At 44.4% G+C, this 23,171-nt stretch overlaps 1 protein-coding gene across 1 annotated transcript in view; it reads left to right on the forward strand.

The window, feature by feature from the left end:
* Window positions 1-23,171, forward strand: part of LOC142584623 (nose resistant to fluoxetine protein 6-like) — a 51,878-nt gene that overhangs the window by 8,669 nt on the left and 20,038 nt on the right. The window contains exons 3-10 of the mRNA XM_075694771.1: window positions 4,198-4,318; window positions 4,942-5,029; window positions 5,729-5,823; window positions 11,255-11,434; window positions 14,165-14,258; window positions 15,045-15,146; window positions 16,264-16,429; window positions 17,246-17,328. Of these exons, the coding sequence (XP_075550886.1) occupies window positions 4,198-4,318; window positions 4,942-5,029; window positions 5,729-5,823; window positions 11,255-11,434; window positions 14,165-14,258; window positions 15,045-15,146; window positions 16,264-16,429; window positions 17,246-17,328 (929 nt within the window). The remainder of the gene's footprint in view (window positions 1-4,197; window positions 4,319-4,941; window positions 5,030-5,728; window positions 5,824-11,254; window positions 11,435-14,164; window positions 14,259-15,044; window positions 15,147-16,263; window positions 16,430-17,245; window positions 17,329-23,171) is intronic.

Below are 23,171 nucleotides of genomic sequence, written 5' to 3' on the forward strand. Positions count from 1 at the left end.
GGCGCTGCTTGAAAGTATTGCTGTCGCGTGCTGCGGAACGATTTCGAGATGTTTTAGATGGTACTTTGTGAAATGTATGCCATGTCCGTTCATATAAGGTCGTCAGGGAGGCCTTTCGGTGCATCGGTAACTACAGTAGGCGGAAATATGTCTTGGAGGCGCAAACATGTGACGCTCTTTGTCAGCCGCGGTGTACGCACGTTATCAGTCGCGATGTGTGTAGGTATTGTGAACCATTTTGCTTATATCGGCTTTAATTCAACAAAGAAAACCGGTGTCTGTGTATTACCAGCATTAAATGGTAAATCAGCTCAGTCTTATCGCTTGGCTTAGGAAGTAAAAGATAAAACATGCTCACGCACGGCCAACCTAAGGCAACCACGAAACATCTAAGCGGCAGGCGCTATCAAATACTTGTGATGCACCGGCATCGTTCTTGCGCATTTCAAGTCTAGTAGCCTTCAAATTACCATATGTCTGCGCTAGCATTCCTGCATGAGGCCGATGGCGCTGTTCAACACTGCAATCACTGCGGTTGGTGAACCAGCACGATACATATGTAAGCTGTGCGCTTTGGCATTGCCTTTTTGGCCTTGTATACAGCCATAATATATGAGAGGGATCGCCTAAAAAGAATGCGACGCCTATGTTTGAGGACAAAATTTCCGTAATACGTGTGAGTGCGTCGTAGAGAACGGAACGAACGCAACTGAAAAAAAATTCTGCTATCATCCTCTTTCACGAAAAAGCAAGAGAAAACGAGCTAACGCCGCAATACGACCTCGCATAGTCGCGCCGCACAATGTTTATACATATATAACCGCTGATGCCGTATGCTTGAACCATGCGGTATATAGAACAAATATATCTAATCCAGCACCTTCCACTGCTTAGGATGCTCAGGCAGTTCGTAAACAGTCCCTTTGCTGCACAAGCTTAATTCAGACTGTAAGGTATGCTGCTATTACTTGCCAAAACTATTTTATTCAGGGGCGGAAACCTCATCCGTCGAACGAAATAGTCACACAATGTAACCTGCAGCGAACAGTTTGAACGCTTGTCAACGTATAACATCACAGCTCCTATCATTGCAGAGCGGTACCCACGCTGTTATACGATCGTCGCGTATGTTTCATGGCTCCTAAACCGCAGCTTAGAAATAGAGGATAATACTGCAATAAGGTCACATTAGAGATTGGAACATTCAGAAATACACGTGTATTGATCTCCGAGGCTGATTGTAGGCTCAGATATGCGCGCACACATCGCGCTGCGTATTCCGTCTACCTCAACGCCAGAAGAAATTCCGGCCATGACGCCTTAAACCACTTCAGCACGTCTCACAGGAGGTTTCCCACGTAGAAGACGCACGTCATACTAAACAGACCGCACGACCGCGAAAACAAACGCCATAACCTACGGCCGAGCGTGCACCTGCCATGCAAAAGACCGCTTTCACCCAAGCTAGTATGGCGCTGCTCATAGGCGGCGCCACTGCGTTCACAATATGGCGGCGCCTACGAAAAAACGGTCTATGCGATACGATATTTTCTTACCCGAAGGTTATGAAGTCTTACTGAATTGTATAAGGAAAATTGCTCCCGAATAGTGCCGAATAAACGTAAGGTTTCTTTTTTTTTAACGTATGGTATTATAGTTACAAAATTGACTTTTACGCCTGCATCGTTCGTGCTTCGCTGGAGCCGTAGCCATCGTCTCGTAATACTGTCGCTAGCTGTGTCAACTCGCCAGCGCCAAGCGTCAGTCATTATGTACAACAGATGTGTTGCTGACGTGGTACCTGGTATACTGCATTTTTCAAGATTTCGCACTTTTTTTTTCATCAAGTCTGCTGCTGTACTTTGTATATAGAATATCGTTGCACATGCCCGAACAGGCCGTCGTCATGCACAGCTCATGATCATATGAGAGGACGCTAAAGAGAAATACAATATCCGTGCAGGCTGGCAGATTACTCGTTAAATATTCGCTTTGCATTACATCGGATTACCGCTCAAGCCTGGCGTGCTTGGGTGGCAATTATTCTACCTGTGCAATCTCATGCGTTGGTAACGTCTGCCACTAAGGCATTCAACGGGTGCAGAACTCCTTTACATGACTATGCGCGCAGGTCGTAACCGTAAATTCTTCGGACTCTAAGCAAAAAGAAGCATGAATGTGCTGCGGAAGGAGACGTGCCAATCGGAACTTTAGTACGCAAAAGAAAAAGTAGTAGAGAGAAATCGTAAAGGAGGAAGAAACTATGTAAAGTAGAATTTGGGGAAATAGTGGCACATTGTCTCTTTTTCTGCAATAGAAACCCACAAAGGACCTACGGATGATATTGTAAATGCGAGTCATTCTTACAAGTATTCAGCGCGAGGGTATGTCCTAAATAACCGAAAGAATGAGGCGCATTTGCAAAATCCTCCGTGTGCTTCAGTGCATGAAACGACGTTTTGTTAACAAGTTAACTGGAACGCCAATGCATTTCTCCGCAAACATCGGGGAATTTATATCTCGAAACTGGTGTCACCTTGAAAATTCGTTCCAACGGGATCCACCTTTGCGAACTGCCCAGCTAGAATTTGTAAATTGTAATATGGGCCATAATGTAATTAGTTAAAATTTAATTAGTGAATTTTTATTAATTTTCGATTTTGCATCTTAATTTCTTGTGCAAGTATTGTCCGCCACTTCGAGTAGACCAGCTAATGAGCTAGCATTGGATATCTGCCACAAGCAACTGTTCAAGATTTTTGAACGTGGTTACTGAAACACCGTGTATGTATATATGTATATATATATATATATATATATATATATATATATATATATACTCTGAAGTCTTCAAGGCAACTGAACTAGAAAACTGTGGCTCCCTGTGACGTTAATAATCTCGCGATATTTTAGCTTATTTTAATCGTTCCTGTTTTGAAAGTAAAATTCCAGAAAAGCTGCCAGGTAGAGCTTTGTTTATTATATAAGAAAAAGTCAGCACCTTTGTCTTTTTCTTATTAAGAAACAGTTGCCTATTTTTCGACAGACATTGCCAAATTCTATTTCGTCTGTGAAATTCCAATGCAATGCGTGTACATGTGTCATTCTTCTCTGTGAATTTCGTCCGAGCGCTGGTCTTCCTGAATTTGAACTACGCTACGTCGGCCGGACCGGGCTTCTACTCTAGTGAAGTTCAAATACTATGACGTCATGGTGCAGCTGGTGCGGGCACTTGAAAGCGACGTCAGTACTTACGCCTTCTTTTTTTTTTTCGCCCATCTTTTCTTGAATTAAAGAGCCTGCAGAAGTTCAATGTCACAATGCCTTATTTGCCACAATTGTAATCTGCGAGGCTACAGCTCAAGCTTTCTATCTCTCTACAGCGTTAGTTCAACGTTTACTTTAACGTTCACCAAAAGGTGGGCTGAAAGGAGCAAGCATTCAGGCTAAGTTCACCCGATGGGAGAAACAGCTGGTTCAGTCTGCGGATGAGCATCACGTGGTTGAGCTGCAGAGAATCACGATTCGTGATTCCGTGCCACGTGAGCCACGTTGCCATCGTCAGCGGACGAAATCATCAATCCTGTTTGTCGCTTGAAGCCAACCCAGTGACACGCCAAACAGAAAAAAAAAAACGAGTTATTCGAGCTGCATTAGTTGATTGCATTTCTACAATAGCAAAAAGCCGCTCTTACAGCGAGATGGTGCTTCGCAAGCCACAAAAGACGCGAAAGGGAAAGGTGAGCGGAGACGCCACCTCTCGAAATTCTCGCACCGTCTTGCCGTGACGTCGCGCATTTTTATGGTGTTTCTCTGGGCCTATAGTTTATCGTTTGTGGATAAAGATGCACTACATTGAATTTAAATAAAAAGCTAAAGGTTGAACTCGGTAAGTTTCAAGTTTTACTCAGCCGTAACGACCCAAATACGCTTTTTTTTTGAAATCCGTGACGTCAAACTGACTTATTCGGACTGAAGTTTCGGCACGAAATAAACAAAAAATATCTTTGACCATATTTTTTAAAAATTTTGTTTTCAAGCGATCACTCACTTATCGCAACGAAAACAGAGTTTTCAAAGTATACTTTATGAGTCTAAATTGATTCAGTGTTTCTCTTTAGCGTCTCTTTAAGAGACGAATAAAAGGTCTTGCTCGCAAGCCACAAGAGACTGAAAGCAATACGCCTTATTTCGTAGGGGCGTAAGAACCCGCTTACACGGACCACGCACAACAAATTCGCCAGCACGGATTACCGCATCGGGATCTGCACCCCGTCGACGTGCACCACCGAGGACCTGCAAGTGTTGGCCACAAAAAGTACGTCGACGGACAACTTTACTTTAGTCCCGCAGGTGCCTGCGTGTCAGGGTACATGTGTTTAATGTGAAATTTTTTGGAAAATGTTGCAGCAAGACAATGACGCTTAAGTATTACGCTGACGCGTGACTTGCGGGTGCTAAAGGGTGGTTTTCTTCTAAAAGAAGCAATTTTTCCGCACGTACACCCGTGAGCAAAAGTATATGGATCAGATCCATGTATCCCCCCCTCCCTCCCCCCAAAACAAAGAAGCAAAGAAAACTGAATTCATTCTTGAGTCAGAAGCACAAACTGATATTGACAAGTGCACTGAAATGTTGCCAATGTCAAGTTACGTTCATTGGCAAAGAAGAAAATGGCGCTTATCGCAGTGTCTCTGGTCCACATACTTTTTGCTCAGGGAGCCATGACGTACCGTGACGAAACGCTATGTTGTGTGGCGAAAATTGTGCACAAAATATTTTGACTGCTTAATACCGCTACTTCTCAGTTTTTAGCTTTCTATTACCTATCTGGTCAACGTAGGGACATCTTGTTTTTGTGCCCCTAGTTTAATATGTCTAATTCAGGCAACACTTTCACTGCTCATATGGGTTGATTTATCCTGCCTTTCTGATTCTCAGTGCTCGGCCAGTATGGGATAAACTCCACGGTCAGAAGCTGTCGTACGGACGCTCCTAAGGCCATCACAAAACTTCAAGCAGCATCCATGTAAGCCTTGGGTGTTCTTACTTGCGTGAAGTTATCGACATCCGCATGTACTCCCACTGATAGTACCTTCTTCTCTCCCTCTCCTTTCTTTTCATCCCTTAAACCCCTTCTCCCGCGTAGGGTAGCAAACCAGACGTGCGTCTGGTTGACCTTCCTACCTTTCCTTCTTTCCTTTTGATCCTTCTCCTCCTACGGCTGTCAGATTTCTAAATAAATAAATACACAAAATAAATAAATAAACAAATAAATATACGACAAGTAACAAGTAGAAAAAAAATGCATACAACTACTAAAACGCAAAAATTCGAGCTGTTGATATTTTATTCTTCTGAGCATGAGTGCACCGTGGTCAAAATGTTCAAAAAGCCTCAGCACACGGCTGATGCCCTGAAATGCTTGCACAATTACTCATATTCTGTGAAAATAGATAACGCGCAGACCACGCGCATTTTTATCCGCTTCGTTCCAGGAAGGCCGGATGATCTGATAGAGACCTTTCAGACCAGATAGGCAGACCCAGTATCATTCTCCAAGTCAAAGTTTCCTAATATGTCGTTAGAGTGAAGCAATCAGCAGATTTTGATGCAAAAATTTGACGTCGCCACGTAAGGAAAGATCGAACTGTGGTCGCTCGAAGAATCGCGTAGTTGGTGTATTTCATAGCATTCATTGTCTTGCGTTTTCTCTTTCCGACTGCAGGGCGGTGCTAGGAGGTCTTGCGCTCACGGTTGTTGTGGCAACGCTTACGGAATGGCTAATGGGCGCACGCGGTGCATGCGACGCCAAGCAGAAGGGTAAGAGAAACCGTCTAAGTTGCAGGTACGGGGCGGTACGGCCGTTAATATCAATGTCACTGCATCATTTATTTTTCTACGAGTGTAGTGAGCGTCCTTGAACGAGCGTACATCTGCACATTTTCTATATCTCTTTTTTTCTATTAAAAGCCTTTAGGGGTCGTGTGACCCAATTTTGATGTTTCCAGAGGGACAGACAGATAGCACAATACGAACAAGACGCATTCCTGTCCCTAATATATTTCGGGTGGACGTCCTCTTAACAACAGCCACGACGGCGACGGCATAATATTCGCCTGGACAGAACACCGCGAGCAAATTTCGCCGCTCGCGGGCAGTCCCGTCTATGGCGTAACTCTCCAGCTGGAGATCGTCTGGAGACAGCGATAAAAAAAGAAAATCATCTTGTGGCAATTAAGGAAGACCCACATGCGCCTGGCGCGTGCGCCCGCGCGCATAATAAGCACACTTTGGGGCATACAAAGTGGAAATGTCTCGATGAACCTGGCAGTCATCGATGCAATTACCTTGAATGGAGAAGACGAAGGAGTTATCGTAATTAAATGTGTGGTAAGCTTCACCTTGAAAACGTCTGGCTCCGCCTGTGCGTGTGGTCAGAGGGGAGGGTGGCCGATCGGTTCGTAGCCGGGGAAATGCTCATTGCGACAGCATGCCGCGAGCCAAAGGAACTTGGACCTGCCCCTGAAAAGAGCGCCGCCCCCAGAGCGACACACCTGGCGTCAGCTGGACGCTACGTCATAGTTCGAGTAGCCGCAGACAGCAGGAAAGGGGCGCCTCGAAAACAGCACTGCTCACTACTCTACGCCACGTTAATTGGTACTCTCAATCTTTTTTTTTTCTTCCTTTTTTGAAACGAAGAACCCAGCTTTAGTTATTCATTTGCCACGACTTTTTCGTTCACGTACCTGTTGCGGGAAATCCACAACTCACTTGAAACTCTCAATCTTTCGTTTTTTCCCCCTTTTTTTTGGAACGAAGAGTCCGGTTTTAGTCCTTCGTAAGTCATTGTTTGTGCACGTACCTGTTGCGGGAAATACCCTGCTGTGTCCTTGCGCTTCGACCGGATTGGCGATCCGGTCTCCGCAGGAAAGGTTTAGGATAATAATGTAAAATAAAAGCACTCTATGGTTGATAAACAGTCTTGGTGGCTCCTTTCCCACTGAATTTCTTTATTTTTCCCCGTAGGCATTCACTTCTGCATTCTTATTTCAGTCACTGTACGTTCTGAATCTCAATGATTTTTTTTTTTGCCTGCAGTCATTACGTTCCATTTTCCTCGGGTTTTCTGAGAATCAGGCTTGAAAAACAGTGGCAGCCGGTATCGAGTAGGATTACATAGGTTTACTTCTGGTTTTGTTAACCTATAAGCATGAAAGAGAGACAGAACATGAGAGAGACAATGAAATGAAATCTAGAGACGTTAGCCTAACAACAAGTCCAGAATCTACTGCGAAAAAAAAAAGGGGTGATGGATGAGGTGACACACAAAAGATGGCATAAACAGGCACAAACTGAAATGATCTTACATGGTACCTCTAATACGTTGTGCAATATGGTACACTGTTAAAGAAAGCACCTATAACCAGCATTGAGACGAATATAACTGGAAAATTTATTTTCCTTTATTGGAAACAGGTGGCTCATATGACACCACACTTACATAAAATATCAAGTCTGTGGGTCTTTATGTCATATCTAAGCGATAATCTGAGACAAAATACTGATTCTTTTAACAGTAAACGACAGTGAAATGTATTATTCGCTTTATGTTCTCAATCAAACAAGTCAGAATTTCCTGCCGTATACCTGGGCCCTATAACGTGAACGGTTCCAATATGTTTTCATTCCAATCTTATGTCATCAAATTTACGTATCCGCCGACGCAAGCATCGGGCGGCGACTGGTAGCGTTGTTTGAACAGGCTGTGAAACGCCCTCCTCGTTTATGTTCACCGATTCGCTTTTACGATATAAAACTTACTTCGCTGTTTTAACTAATCTGCTAAAGAATGTAAAAAAGCGTTATTACGAACATGAATTTTAAAAGATATAGAAAGAGAGAAAAATATAGAAAGAAAACTAAGAAACAATAGGAGTTGTTGAATCCTTTTTTAAACAAGGACGCGCGCAGCGTTCTCGTAGATAAAATCAATGGTAATGTAGAAACTTACACTTATGCGGTTGATAACAAAAATGCTTTCAGTAATTATTTTCATGAAATGAATATTGACCGTCTTATAGCCTCTCATTGTGAATTGAAACATATTGGTGTCTCGTTTTCTCTGTTTCCCTTCACACCACACGAGGTGATCGCTGTAATCCGTAACCTCAAAAACACTGGTCCCGAATTAAATAATTTTTCTGCTGGCCATCTAAAATTAGTGGCTCATCTTGTCTACGACACACAAAACTACCATCACAAACCTAATTTTCAATAACGGTGTTTTTCCTTTGCTTTTTAAAGACAGCAAAAGTAATTCCTGCTTTGAAGGATGACAGGCATATCCTGTCTAATTATCGTCCTATTTCTATCATTTCCGTCATTAGTAAAACTATAGAACAACTTCTTGGGGTGCGTCTAAAAATTACCTAAGTAAGTTTAATGTATTAACCAACTCTCAATTCGGATTCCGTTCTGGACACTCAATAAGTCTGGCTTTTCTTTCTTTAACAGATTTTATTAAAAATGCTATTGGGGGGGATTCTAGATATCTTGTCGATTCTATCTTCTTAAATTTCAGTAAGCATTTTGATACTGTTAACTATAATATCCTTTTTCACAAACTTTAAGCTTATGGTGTAACTATTCCTCCATTAAAATTTTCAAATTCGTATTTACTGAACAGGCAACAAGTTGTTTGCTGGGGGGGCTGTCTTTCTGGTACAAAAACATTTGACCAAAGCGCACTTCAGAGCTCTAGTTTAGGTCCGTTAGTCTTGATAATCTACGTTAATGACCTGTCTAAAGAACTAATGGATACTCATGTCATTTTATATGCTAATGACACTACTGTTTTAACATCTAATACTTGTATTGCTTCTTTAACTCTGAAACCAAATACTGCTTTAAGACTAATTGTTCGCTGGTGTTCTGTCAATCAATTGGCCCCTAACCCATCTAAGACTAAACTTATGTCCGGTCCCCACGGAAACACATACCTAACGCTACATCTGTGATTCTTGGATTACATCATATCATTATCACTTAATCTGTAGCATTTCTTGGCATACAAATAGATAGCAACCTTGAGTTTCATAGCCATGTTCATCGCTTGAAATGCAAGATTAAATTTGACATCAGAGCATGTACTCGTCAAAGCACGGTCATTTTATTGCGATAGCAATTATATGGACATTCCAGCCGCATTTTTGCCGTCCAAAGGTGACAACAGCATCGCCGCGCGTCGTTGTTACACGCGAGGGAAGCCGACGATCGCGGCTCAATCTGGCGCGCGCGATGAAAGACGGCGAAGAGCCAGCGCGCCGTCTTCCGTCGCGCGAAAGCCCGTGGGGGGATGGGAGCTAGGGAAGGGGGCGGCGTTGCGCTCCGGCAGCAATTGCGCAGTTGTATAATGCATTATGTGTGGTAAAGGTTCTGTTATAAGGGAACTTTCGTTTCATGTGCTTTTACCTACTAGATGACTATCTATGTTTCAGAATTCTGATTACTCTCTGTATTGATTTTGTTCATCTATATTCAGTAACACCTGCTATATTGCTTCCCATGTATTAATTCTTTGCATTTCCTGTTGAATATCCCGGTGCAATCTTAGATTTTCGGACCCTCCCTTGTATAAAATACTACCTGTTTATTCCGCTTTTGTAACGAATAAACACTTCATTAATAGGAGGTCACATTTGTTTGCTTTCAGAGCGAATAGCATTGACGTACTCGACAGGTTTTTTTTATCCAATTGGCTGAATAGAGGCGAGGATCACGCAGAAGTCGAGAAGGTTTCGTTGTACCGGGCTAGCGCACTGAAAGTAGACAACTGGATGAGGAGAGGGATAGAGATTCTTGTATGCGGAATAAAAAAAATGGGGTAAAGTGCAGCGCAGTAACTGTCTCTCAGTTGAGGACACCTCAACCGCGCTGCACAAGTGGGAGAGGGAATTGAAGAGGGGTGAAAGAGATGCGGCGGCGGCAGCCCGAACGGCGTGCGTGGGCAAGTTGGTGGCCTTCGCTTTTGTGGCGCGGTGACGCGCCTAGTCGTGATGGTAGTGCCGGCGTTGGCGATTGGACCGCTTCTCCTGGCTTAGCTTTCGGTGTCTGGAGGAAAATTGCGGCGGCGTGCCACGGCAGAGTAAAAATGCAGCTAAAACTAACCCTCAGCAAAGAAAAGTTGAAACAGCGTTGTCTTGTACGTGCCGAAAGGGCTTGACAACGTTATGCTGCCACGCAAAATTTTTAATTATGCGCGAATAAACCATTCTTCCCGGCATCTCCGAGTCGCCTGTGCCAACCATCGTATATTCATTTCGGAACGGGGCAATCTTTGGCTTTTCCGAAAAAAAAAAAGATCGGTTTTGTTTGGCATATTAATGGCTATTTAATGCGTTCACGTCACTTTGACGCTCTGAGTTTTTCCGGTTTTGTGACGTCGCGCGACAGACCGGCGAAGTGGGCGTAGCCCGAAAGCTTTTCAACAATAGCCTAGGGCTGATGGTGAAAAAAGGCATAGAAGTGGAAATCATATTTTTTCTTTTCTACGGCTTTATCATGCACGATCAGTGTGCACACGCCATATCATATGCGGAGTTTTCGAGGTTTTAAGGCGATACCCTTAGATGGCTCATGGGACAAAATTGGACCGTCCGGCGTTACGAAAATTTTGACCAGCCGTCTTTATGGCACCAAAATTCAATGACACCAAAATTGCAGTCCAACCCTCGACCCCTGATGGGAGTCGAACCCACGGCCTTTGGTGTTAATTAAGGCGAAGTTGATTAAGAGACAGTTAATTAAGATAGAGTTACTTAAGGCACTTGAACCCACAACCTTTGGTGGGAGGAAACAAGTAACAGGAAGTAACAACGCATTAGAATGAAATTGTCAAGTAATACAATGAGTGTCTCGTGAGCGCGCAGGCTTTCGCCTTCATCCTCTTTAGCGTATATGCTAAAGCGATTGTGACTCTTTTTTGCCGTCCTGTGACAGGCAAGGCGCAGTGGGGGCGGCCCGAAGATATGTTCACAAATCACGAAGGATTGACTGCAGAAATTGAATAGAAAAGATCGAAATAGCTTTACGGTTATAACTCCCTTGAATCACACAGGGCTGCATGCATTTATATGACATATATTTTTTTAATTGTTTACTGCACATGCGTCGTGGCAAGTCCGCGAATTAGAGCATCAAAAGAAGTCAGGGTTTTGTACACCGCTCTTTTTTGATCCAATTCCACCCCCAGACGGCACGATGCTTGGAACGCTGCTCTACTTCTCTGCTATAAGCAACACGCGCTACCTGCTGCGCACCGAGAACACGGACAAGAACCGGCCTCTTCTCTTCCTCGGTGGCTTCAAGGTGCTGCTAATCCTGTGGGTCATATACGGACACGCCTACATAATGGTGCAAGTCGAATTCTCCGGTGAGCACCTCTGATTATAAAGAAGCTGCTTGCGGGCCGGCCTGGCGCACGACGACGTAGCCAGTAGTTCTGATAGGAACGATATTTGAAGTATTCGGTATGGCCCGCCTTGCCCTTCGTCGGACTCGGCCGACGAGACTCTCGCGTTGACTTTCTTTTCTCTCCTTTCTTTCCCCACAACTTCGTTAGTAAGCATTTTTTTAAAGCTTGGATTCACTGTGGCCCGTTCTATGCAGCTAGCAACTGTTGGCAATTTACCCTGCAACTCTCACCCTGTCTTCCTTGAATGTATTTTCAATCAAGAAGAAAGGTTCACAGGAAGATTGCCACTTGAAGGGATCGACAGTGGGCAAACAAGGGAAGCCTACTCCTGGAGCCGACGTTTCGGCAACGGGGCTTGTCCTCGTAAGGACATCTGCTTTCCTTCGCAGCGTTTATACACGTAGCTCACTCTACCCCCGGGGGCGACGATCATAAAGGGGAACTAAATAGTTAAGTAAGGGTTAGTGAACTGGAAGTGTTCATTAGGAGAGATTAGCTATGATAGTGGGAGAGTGGGGAGGGTGCTACAGGTTCTTCCAAGTAGTAGGGGCGACAAAAAATTCGCCTACGACTCCGTAATGAGAAATATGAGCGCAGCTCTATGCGTGTTTTCATTTCGTCATATATTCGCTGGCGCGGACAATCCGACTCGCGCGGCACGTTGCAAACGGAGCGAAGTGTGGCGCGAGTTCCTCACTAATTGAAAGAGCGAGAGAGGCAGCGCGTCGGTGGCGCGTGGGCGGCGCGTGGGCGGCGCGTGGGCGGGATTCACCGCAGCCGCCATAAGGCTGTTTCCCATGCTGCTACTGGAACGACGAAAATCGGCGCAGTCGCACGCGTCGCAATGCGATTTTTAGAAGGCCCATTTCACATGACTGCGATTTCAACAGTGCGACTGGTGCGACGCCAGGGTTGCTTACTGCCAGGTTTCGTGGCACACGCTGCATAATTCTTTTATTGTAAGGAATAAAACGTTTACATTATAATATTATTGATCTTTCTTCATTAGCAGAAAATAATAGGCGACTTTTGTAATTTAAGAATGCTTTAAAGTTCACGTTTGTTTTGGAGTGCGGAACGGCGGTTTCTGATGTTCGGTGCGATGTGACATGGCGCACGTAAACAACAGCTCTTCGCAGCTGGTTGTTCAGCGCTGTGTGTTGGTTCATGTGCCTTATATGTCCGTGTCGTTCCGTCTGCGCTACGACAACCTACAAGTTGACCTATCAGCAACTCCATATAGCTACTCCCACCGCATATGCAGTATGCAGTGAAGTCGTCGTGTGAGCCCACCGTATCCTCGAGCTGCCCGTGCTCATCGTCAGCTTCTGGAGAAACGATGTGCGTATATTGCTCGTGATTGCGCATAAGCGGTTCCTGCTCCTAGACATATTCTCCTAGCCACGTACCGAATTCGGCAGCCCACATCTCTGCGCATTGCACTTGTTCAGCCAGATGCCATTTTCCAAAACAAACCGGCGAAATAGCTCTCCGCGCAATTTCGGCGGAAAATCGCAGTGATCGCTGCGACGGTGCGACTATGCGACCAACCGGTTTGTTGCAGCCGAAAATCGGGGGGTCGGCACTGCGACTGCAATTTTCGTCGCAAACGAAGGAAATCGCACTTCCGGTGCGTCGAAAATCGCATCATGTGAAACAGGCTATAGGCAGTCACCGCTCATGCAGCGCTTTGTTTTCATATATGGTATCGGTGGACGTACTCGCCGCATACCATCGGTGAAGACACGATGGCGCGCAACTCTGGCGCTATCTCGTAGCCGTCGTTGCCGCAGAGCCCGTCTTGCGTGGCACTACGCTTTTCTTCTTCCGCTTTCGCCATACCCTCCTCTTCAGATTTCCGCCTTATGGTTCCGCTGTACTCTCCTCCTCCGCTTTCCTCCTCGCGCTCTCTTTGTTATCGCCGTCTTTTATTACCCACTGCGCTCCGCGTTCGCTCTTTCGTCCTTCGCTGTGCTCGTTCGCTCGGTTACGCCGTGGAACGCCGCCGTGGGGCGCCAAACGCAGGAACTGGCACCTAAGAGCTGCGCTCTGAAAATTACTTTAAACAGTCGTCAGTCCGGTGGGCTTAGTTTTCACAGAAAACAGGAATCAGTCGTGGCCCTAACGAACACAAGTACCATTGTCGAAGTTGAGACTTCCTTTGTTCTCACTGTTGCATGCATCTTGAAGTATAAGTGCAGTTGAAATAGCCTATTAAATTATAACAGCGTTGGAAGGCGCATAAACAAAGTGTTCACTTACTACGTTACGCCGGCGGTCAAAAGGATTTGCTACGTCTTGAGCTAGGGCCTCGAGTGGCGCTGTTTAACATTCCAAGGGTCTTGTGCACAAATATCCAGGAATGCGGACGTGCGAACAACCGCCGCCGTAGTCCAGTGGTAGAGCATCGAACGCGCATTGCGGATGGGGTGGTTTCAGTTCTCGCCGGCGGCAGGTTGCTTTTTCGTCGTCCGCTTTCATTTTTCTTTACCTTGTCATTTCTGCATTTCGAATAAAAGGACAAAGAATCGTCTCTATGCTTTCCTAGACTTCATTATCTGTACTTTTCATATGGTCGTGACTAACGAAAAATCCAAAATGTCAGCCCTCCCCTCCCTTTCTCCTTTATTTTGTCCTTCTTCTTATCGCTTCTTAATGTTTTTCTCTCTCTCCTGGTTTCACACGCAGGCAACCTGTTCAATATAGAAAACATCAGCAAGAAGGTTGTCTCGCAGATAATCCCGAACGGGTTCCTCAGCGTTTCCACGTTCCTATATCTAAGGTGAGAAGTGCATGGCATGACGACACAGGCAATTTTGGAAAATGTGACAGCAGCTGGAGGGGAGGTATAACCAGAAACGCCGGACAAACGTTAATTTCTTCTCGGTTCCTCCGTACTTGGCCATTTTTTGTGCAATACCTTAAATTTATCGGATGTACGGATAGCTGAAAAGAAACGCGATCACTGCAGCGTGCGGCAACAAGCTGATAGTACTTTATAAGTAACATGGCATGATATGGAAACTACTGAACGTTTTTGTTACTGAGTGCCATTGTTATTAAAGTTATTTTGTGCCTCTGCGACAAGACGTCAACGTGTAAATATAAAGGTCGCATGTTGTGATCAGGATGGTATTTGCCGCAACGTCAAGTGCGTAAGTTACTCCATCGATCACATAATAGACCCCTGCAGTTTTGATCACGTCTTATTTTTGGCTCGGCCGTGGCTGCAGGTAAACGTTATGGCTTCTCTGAAAGAGAGATAGCGAGCAGGCATCTCCGTTGCCCTGACCCCACGAAGGTCGTTAGGAGGAGATTATTTAAGCCTGAGCTGGCGGTGCCCGTATTTACTTCAAATACTACCTCTATAATATACTGCATTTGCTGCACGTTCAAATAACACGTTGAAGTAGACGCCCGTTGGTTCTTACCACAAACGAGAAATTTAGGCAAACGAAATAACATTCGAAGGCAGCATGCTACTCGTAATAGGTGACTACGTTTCAGGAACGAACCGGTCGTAGGGATTTTTTTATCAGTTTCTTATACATTTTGTTTTGCTTTTCAGTGGCTTCGCGTTAACGTTTTCACTCCTTGGCTTTCGGCAAGGTTTGTACAAGCAGAACCTGCTCATCGTTTTCCTCATTGGTTGCTGCAAGCGTTATATCAGGTACGTATTGTGTAATTGCGGATGGAGCGTCACCTAAAAAAAAAAGAACGCGAACTGTTGCCCAATTATAGAAGGAGATCGTTACTGCATGAATACTAATTGATTGATTGAGTTACCGGCTGACCTATTAGTGGAATGATCTCTCGATATGGTAACAATTAAGTGATAAGTTCAGCCCTTGGCTAGCCTAAGAGCCTGGAGATGCTTGTTATAATCATAAATTGATCATCTTAACTTAAAGGCATCTTGGCACTGTCGTTATCGCACCGTGTTCTTCGTACATTAAATGACTACTTTGTGAAATGTGAGTGAATTGACTAGCTACTTCAAAATTATTTCTTTGTTTAATCGCGAGTGTGTTAAAAGTCTGGCAACTCATGCGCATTTTCAGCTGCTCACGATAAAAAACAGCCGTGCCTAACGCCGCTCTTGAAAAAAAAAAACAACTTTAAAATCGATTCAGTGCTAGGCGCAATCGAACCCTCGTCACGCGGGTTCCTCAATCACAGCAGTCCTACGCTTTAACGCTGCACCACGAACACATGCCCTAGGCGAGGGAAAAAAGTTATCTGCTTTCGCAAGCCCCAGCGCGCCACGAATCTCGCAGGCCACACGCGGACTTCGCGGCGGCGCCGTTAGATGGCGCAGCGTGTCCAGAGGGAATCGCGAGATAGGCGCCCGGCTGCAGTACACTCCTCATACATGTCGCGTTTCGGCGGTGACAAGGCGATGTGTTATCATATTGCTTCAATGCTAATCCCATTAACGTCGACATTCATCGTGAAATGGGCTCTGTCGGTATTTTTGGGGGACATAAAGCCAGAAGAGCTCTGAAACTTCGGGATTAAGTGATCGGGCTCCTATATTTATCGCGACAATATCGATCTCCATGTCGGTCGACAGTATCATACCCCTTGAATTATTCACTGGGAAACTGCTTACGTGACTTGTGACTTGTCTACTTGGTGGAACGGGGTTATAACGGTGCGTTTGAGGACAGGACACAGAAAGAATGCACAGAGGACGTCCTCAAACGCGCCGTTATAAGCACGTTCCACCAAGCCAGCAACCAACTAGCCCATCTAAGTCTTCTTATTGACTTGTCTGCTATTGCCAGGTTGACGATACCAATCGTTGGAGTCATTTTGGCCACATTTTTGCTACCACTACTAGTCGATGGTCCAGCGGATCAAGATTTCGTGGCAAGTGAAGTGCAGGGCTGCATTTCAAAATGGTGGACCGTGTTCCTGCACTTTAACAACTTCAACTCAATGAATGACATGGTGCGTGCACGGCGCCTTACTTGACGCGTCGACTAACAACTTTTGAGATTAACCTAACGCTCATTATCAGTGACGTTTAGACTTTTGGCGGTGTGCTTTGATTAATTGAGTAGATCAGGCGACGCGCGGCCTGCAGTTTTAGCTGCTTTCAGTGGAGCATTCTTTTCGGTAGCACTTCTGAGCGCAATGCAATATGTTTCCTAATCAGAGAGCTCAAAGACCCCGCAAATCCGGTTACAATGTAGCTGTGACGATATAGGTAAGATCAGCGCTAAATATATCGTAAAGTGCTATATCGTCCGTGCTACAGGTGCAGTGCAGCTCCTTGTTCGTGACCAGCCGGGTGCAGTGATCACCTACCGCGGTACAGCATTCACTTTCAGACACCAGAGTCCGTTCTCGTTACTTCCGTTCGCCTCTTACATTTTGTTTAGTTGTATTGGCTTTTGCCTTTCTATAGCGACTCGTCTTTGCGTGAACTCGGCCGTTGTCTTTCGCGTATTTCTAATAGGAAATTACAAACACTTTTGGCGCACAATACAACAACAGTAGCAAAGACGTCTGTGACAATGGTGTAATAGCATGCTCTTAAACAGCTTTAACTCGATAATAATTTATTGTTCACTAATATTTAATTTCTAAGCAGTACTTTTCTCTTCTTCTACGTATGGGAGAAGACTGCAACACACATAAGAAATGCTTACGGGGCACGGGCTGCCACGCCGTAGAAACTATGAAATTAAGAGATATACGCTATACTAGAATTGTTTTGAAGGAAACTCTTTCTCACGACTGTATCTCTCCCTTTTGCTACAGTGCCTGCAACATCTGTGGTACGTGAGTGCCGACATGCAGCTTTTCCTTTTTGTGGCACTTCCACTGACTCTCACATTCGTCAGGTAAGCGTTCTGCTAAACATTGCAACTCATCAATATAGTGGCTTGCTGCGATCATGCTTCCTACTTTGTTTTAACTGTTAACGTGTAGGACGAGCAGCCGTTTGTGCTCTCATTAATGAATGCACGGCCATTGGTTGGTCCATTGTAAAGGGCTTCAGGTTTCCGTTTCTCACGGAACACTCGCCACGATGGCTCAGCGACTGTGGCCTTTTGTTTTTATTCACAGGGTCTCGTGTTCGTGGATTGAGAGGCACGTAAAAGAGTCGGGCGGGGTCAAATTTAGCCCTCTCTAATACCGCTTCCTTCACAGACACTTTGGGCCGTAACAATCCCCGCCATATATTTCCATTCATCTGAACTAAGCTGCAGATGGTGAACCTATTTATGACGTTGACAAGGAGACAGCAAGGGGCGAAAATAGCACTGCAAAACAGGCGAGGTCGGAAACAACAGGCTTTAATTGTAACCGCGCAGAATCATGGCGCTACATATCCTTCGGTGTTAGAGAAAACCTCCATATAATCGAAACATTGTGTAAAGCATAAAAAAATTGGCTGCGTCACTGCGCAAATCGAACGCATATTTATTCTTTATTTTCTCTTAACTGTCAACCCCAGAACCCATTTCAATGTATGTGGACCACTTGTCTGATATTAATCTTACGTGTGCGTTCGTATATGACGTTCTTTCAATGTCGCGAAAAAACAGTGAATTGAAGACGCCGAACTTGTGTTTATTTATCATAATAGCCACAACGCCGTTTCCTGGCATTACAGTGGGGGAGGGGGGGTGAAAACGAAAACGTACACAAAATACCACCGCATGCTGGTGGCGAGAAAAAGAAATAACATTGAGATAGCAAAAACACAAAGTTGCTATACATAAAAATGTCACAGCAAGGAAGAAAATGAATCATTGGATGTTATGGATACTAGCTCCTCAGGCAATTTGTTCCAGTCGGAAATTGTTTTTGAGAAAAAAGACAAAGACATTTTAAAAAGGTCAGTCCGTTACCTGTATTCCTTAACCTTGAGCGAAGGGTCTCTTCGTACGGACACATAATCAGGGCTAAATATATATTGAGTTCAGTCAATTCCAGTTTCTGACTGAAATATATTATGAAACAATTTCAACCGGAGAACTTCTATATGTTTTTGAAGTCTGTTCCAGCGCTAAGTGTTTTTCACATTCGATAGGCTGAAATACCTGTCATGGTTATTAAACAAGAACGAATGGACAAATTTTGAACTCTTTCTAACTTTTTATACAGATTTCGGGTCCCAGATTGCACAAGCATACTCAAGTATGCTTCGACCATTTGATATATACAACAGTTCTTTGGTCTTTACAGGAAAATGTCTCGCGTTACGACGCAGGAAGCCGAAAGCACGCCATGTTCTGGCAGTAAGGAAATCGACATGGCGGTGCCACAACACTACACTGGTTAAAGATACACTAATATATTTAAATTCCACTACTGACAGCAGTTTGGTATTGTTACTGTTATATGTGAAATCACGAGGAGCCTTTTTTAATGAAACACATATGTACAGACTTTTGTAAATTAATATGCATTTCCCAATGCTCACACCGTTGGACTACTGTACACAAGTCCTGTCGTACTGCTTCGTAGTCACCTCAATCGTTGATAATGCTATACAATACGCAATCATTCGCGAACAGTCACATGCATGAAAAAATACCAGTAAAAAATCTCATTCATGTAAATTATGAACAGTAAATGACCCAGAACAGATCCCTGAGGCACTCCTGAGGTAACATCAATTTCTTGAGACTGCTCCGCCTGACAACAACGCTCTGACTCCTCAAGCTCAAATACTCCTTCATCCATCTCCTAACGTTGTCATTTATGTTGTACAAAGATAATTTTTCCATCAATAACGAATGTGACACAACTTCAAAGGCTTTTAGAAAGTCCAGGAATATGCAGTCAACAGACTGTCCTGTATCCAGTGCGCTTGGTAAGTCATGAAGGAATTCGGTAAACTGGGTGACACACGAGTAACCGCTGCGAAGACCATAAATCCAAACGTTATGAGTATGCACTAAGATGGCTCATATTATTAGTATAAAACACGTGCTCTAAAACTTTACACATCACACTGGTCAAAGATACGGGTCAAAAATTTTAGACAATATTTATAAGTCCCGATTTATGTATAAGCAAAACGTTTGCAAGTTTCCATTCATCAGATAAAGATCAGCCCTGTAATAACTTGGTTAAAAGAATCTGCAGGTACATTGACAAAGAAAAAAGAAACACAAGAAGAGAGCAGGATCATGGGTATACCGTCATGCCCAGTGGTACTGTGTTCTTTAAGCGTTCTAAGAGCGGCACAATTCCTCACCGTTCAAATACAACGTCCGCCATGGGTTCGGCACTGATAAAGTCAGGGCAACAGTAGGCAGGGCTAAGGTTGTTGCTTTCAGTAGCAGAAAACATCAAGCTGAAAAACGCGTTAAAGCACTTGGATTTCTCCAGATTATCGTCAACGATAATTCCGTCATGATTGAGTGGTGGGAAGGACAACTCATCCTTTCTATTTCTTTTAACATGCTGCCAAAATTCTTTAGGGCGATCATGGATGCGCATGTCGAAGGACTGGAAGTAGGCAATTTGGTTTTTTTTTAACCGAAGCATTCATATCTCTTGTTTTTTATTGAAATGAAAATAAAAGAAAGAGACATAGTCACCTTATAATGGTGACGGCTACTCCTTTTCTCATAGCGGAAACAACACTATAGAAATATGTAGGAAAATGAAAAGAAATCACTTCATACGGTCAGGAATCCACAGAGGAGTCCTATACGCCCATGAACATAAGAGTATAAAAGTCAATTGCAAGTTGCACCACATTGAGTTCGTAAACAAAGTCACACACACACACAAACGGCCGTGATGTAGACTTCGATGAGCATATAAACAGAGGAGGAATTATACAGTATTAAAATAATTCACGCACGGAAAAATGTATAACACGTAATATACAAGCACTAATAATTACATATAAGAGAAGAACGTTATAGTAACATCGTGTGATTATTCAGTGCAATACCTAGTACTTGTTAAGGATGCCTGTTCCTTCACAAAAATGTTCAAGTGCGTTCAATACTTTTGGCTGTGCTATTTTCGGTGGCCATAAGCCCGGCAAGTTTGCGAGTGAGAACGGCCGGTGAGGATCAATGGAGTCTAGCTCTTGTTCTAGCTGCCGTCTTTGCATCTCGTATATGGGGCATTCGAGGAGTAGATGGCGAACATCCTCATCATCGTGGCCACAGGAGCAAGCCGGGGAAGCAGCCCGTTTGATGCGATATAGGAAATGCTTGGTATATGCTGTCCCAAGGCACAGTCGATAAATTAGTGTCTCGGTACTCTTAGAAAGTTGTACATCCAGCTGGTACTTGAGTTGAGGGTCCACTTCGTAAATAATTGATTCCTTAGTGTTTTCATTAAATCATGTTGACATACACAAGTCTTTCTTTAGTGCTCTCAATATACGTTTTGTGTCCATTGGTGATAAAGGGATGAGTTGAGTTTCCCCATATGTATGGGTCGATTTTGCCAATGAGCCCGCTATTTCGTTGCCTTCTATACCAGAATGGCCCGGGACGTATACGTACGTATAGCTGCTGTCTCTTTTCAATGACTCTGCGCACCTCTTTTGTGAACAATGGCTTGTTTTTGCTGGGACGTTTCGTCATCACCCATGACGGCACATCTCGCTCACGCATACCAACAAGTATATCTTTCAGTGTGCTCCACAGCCAGGCACGTACCCAGGATATTCTTTCAAGGGGGGGGGGCAACCTGACGTAACTTTTCATAGCAAATGAGGGGGGTACCTTTATAAGCATAAATGGGAATAACGCCCGCCATTCGCCATAAAGGCGGGTAAACCGGCAAAAGAGAAATCTCAAGGGTACGCCTGGGAGATACACCTCTTCTTTACTTGGCAAACAAGGAACCACGTGGAATGGACCCGCGCAGGAAGAACACTGCCAAGAACAAGTAAACAAACTAAAGTGCAAAATAAAGATTTCTATCATCATCATCCGCCTATTTTATGTCCACTGCAGGACAAAGGCCTGTGTAGTAGCATACAACTTAAAACAGCAGTTGGAAACCAACGCACACGGACCGCGCGGGGTTGTGTTACTCCGCCAGCCAATCACAGAAGTAAACAAAATCGTCATGTGGCCTTTTGAATATGGCGTCGTACTTGATACCTCCGGAGCCTCTGCTGTTCTTGAAGAGTCTTTTCATCGACGGAAGCAATGAGTTGTGCAACAGAAATGGACAAAGCGTATGGATTTTGAGCCTCTCACTCTTCAAAAGTCTACCCGCCATGGTTGCTTAGTGGCTAGGGTGTTGGGCTGCTAAGCACGAGGTCGCGGGATTGAATCCCGGCCACGGCAGCCGCATTTCGATGGGGGCGAAATACGAAAATACCCGTCTACTTAGATTTAAGTGCACGTTAAAGAAGCCCAGGTGGTCCAAATTTCCGGAGTCCCCCACTACGGTGTGCCTCATTGTCAGATCGTGGTTTTGGCACGTAAAACTCCTTAATTAATCAGATCTTCAAAAGTCTGCCGTTCATTGCACTGCTGAGCACGTTTTACTCACGAAATTTTACTGCCAACTGAAGTGAAGCTTGACAATAAATAGTTGCAGCGAAGCCAGCATTTTATTCCACTTTAATAAAGAATTGGGCTTTCGCCATTCCACTATGATAGGCGAGGGAAAACGTATAAAATTACGCGCTAATAATTTTATTTTTGTGGTTGCCGCCTTATTTGGGTAACAGGAAAAGTTTGAAGTACGAATTATTTGCAGCCTCGCGGAGGAACAGTGGCTGGCGGTTATGAGGGCTTGCGCAGGGCTTCACCGCCGACTTAAGTTGTATCCGACTATAGTGGCGTTTTTTTTAATAGCTCTAGAAGAACTATAGAGAAATATATATTTGCGGAACAGTCACAGTTCTTTTGGACCCCTCATTTACTGCTCTACCAAGTTAAATGTCAAAATCGACTCGTATTATTATTTGGGAAGCTGCGTAATAATGCATGGCCGCCGGTCCTGTACAACCGCGTAGAGCGCAGGACGCTGCGGTTCTAGACGTACTGCGCCCGCCACGGAAGGTTAGAACACCTACATAAGCACAGCAGAGAAGTGGCTATGTCAGGCGACCCGCCGTGGTTGCTCAGTGGCTATGGTGTTAGGCTGCTGAGCACAAGGTCGCGGGATCGAATCCCGGCCACGGCGGCCGCATTTCGATGATTTAGGTGCAGGTTAACGAACCCCAGGTGGTCAAAATTTCCGGAGTCCTCCACTACGGCGTGCCTCATAATCAGGAAGTGGTTTTGGCACGTAAAACCCCATAATTTTTTATGTCAGGCGGCTCGACTGATAAGTGTAGAAGTGTCATTCAAGATACACAAAATTGCTCTCCAGTTCCGGCAGCTTTTTCTCTACTTCCTTTTTAAATAAAAAGATGTTGATCCATAAATATTTTCATAAACAATGGTTAAATTTGTTCATTTTCGCTTTTCCTTCCTGTTTGGCTGTTGCCTTGGCTTAATTTCTCAACTCCTTGCGACTCTTGTTTCCAGTTGACAACTTTGCACTAAAAGTGCTGTACAATTAGGAAAACCAGACGAGGTAACGGGTGACACATTGTGCTTATTGGTTTAAGGGTTATTGCAAGGTTTGATGATGGACGCTGTTTTGCATTATTTTAATTTGCACTTTATTTAACCCATATCGCGGGTATATGGTTCCGACGATCTGCCAGCATTGCGGCGAGCCGCCACTCGAAGAAATA

The sequence above is a fragment of the Dermacentor variabilis genome, chromosome 1 (genome assembly GCF_050947875.1).
Source record: "Dermacentor variabilis isolate Ectoservices chromosome 1, ASM5094787v1, whole genome shotgun sequence".
Taxonomy (NCBI): Eukaryota; Metazoa; Arthropoda; class Arachnida; order Ixodida; family Ixodidae; genus Dermacentor; species Dermacentor variabilis.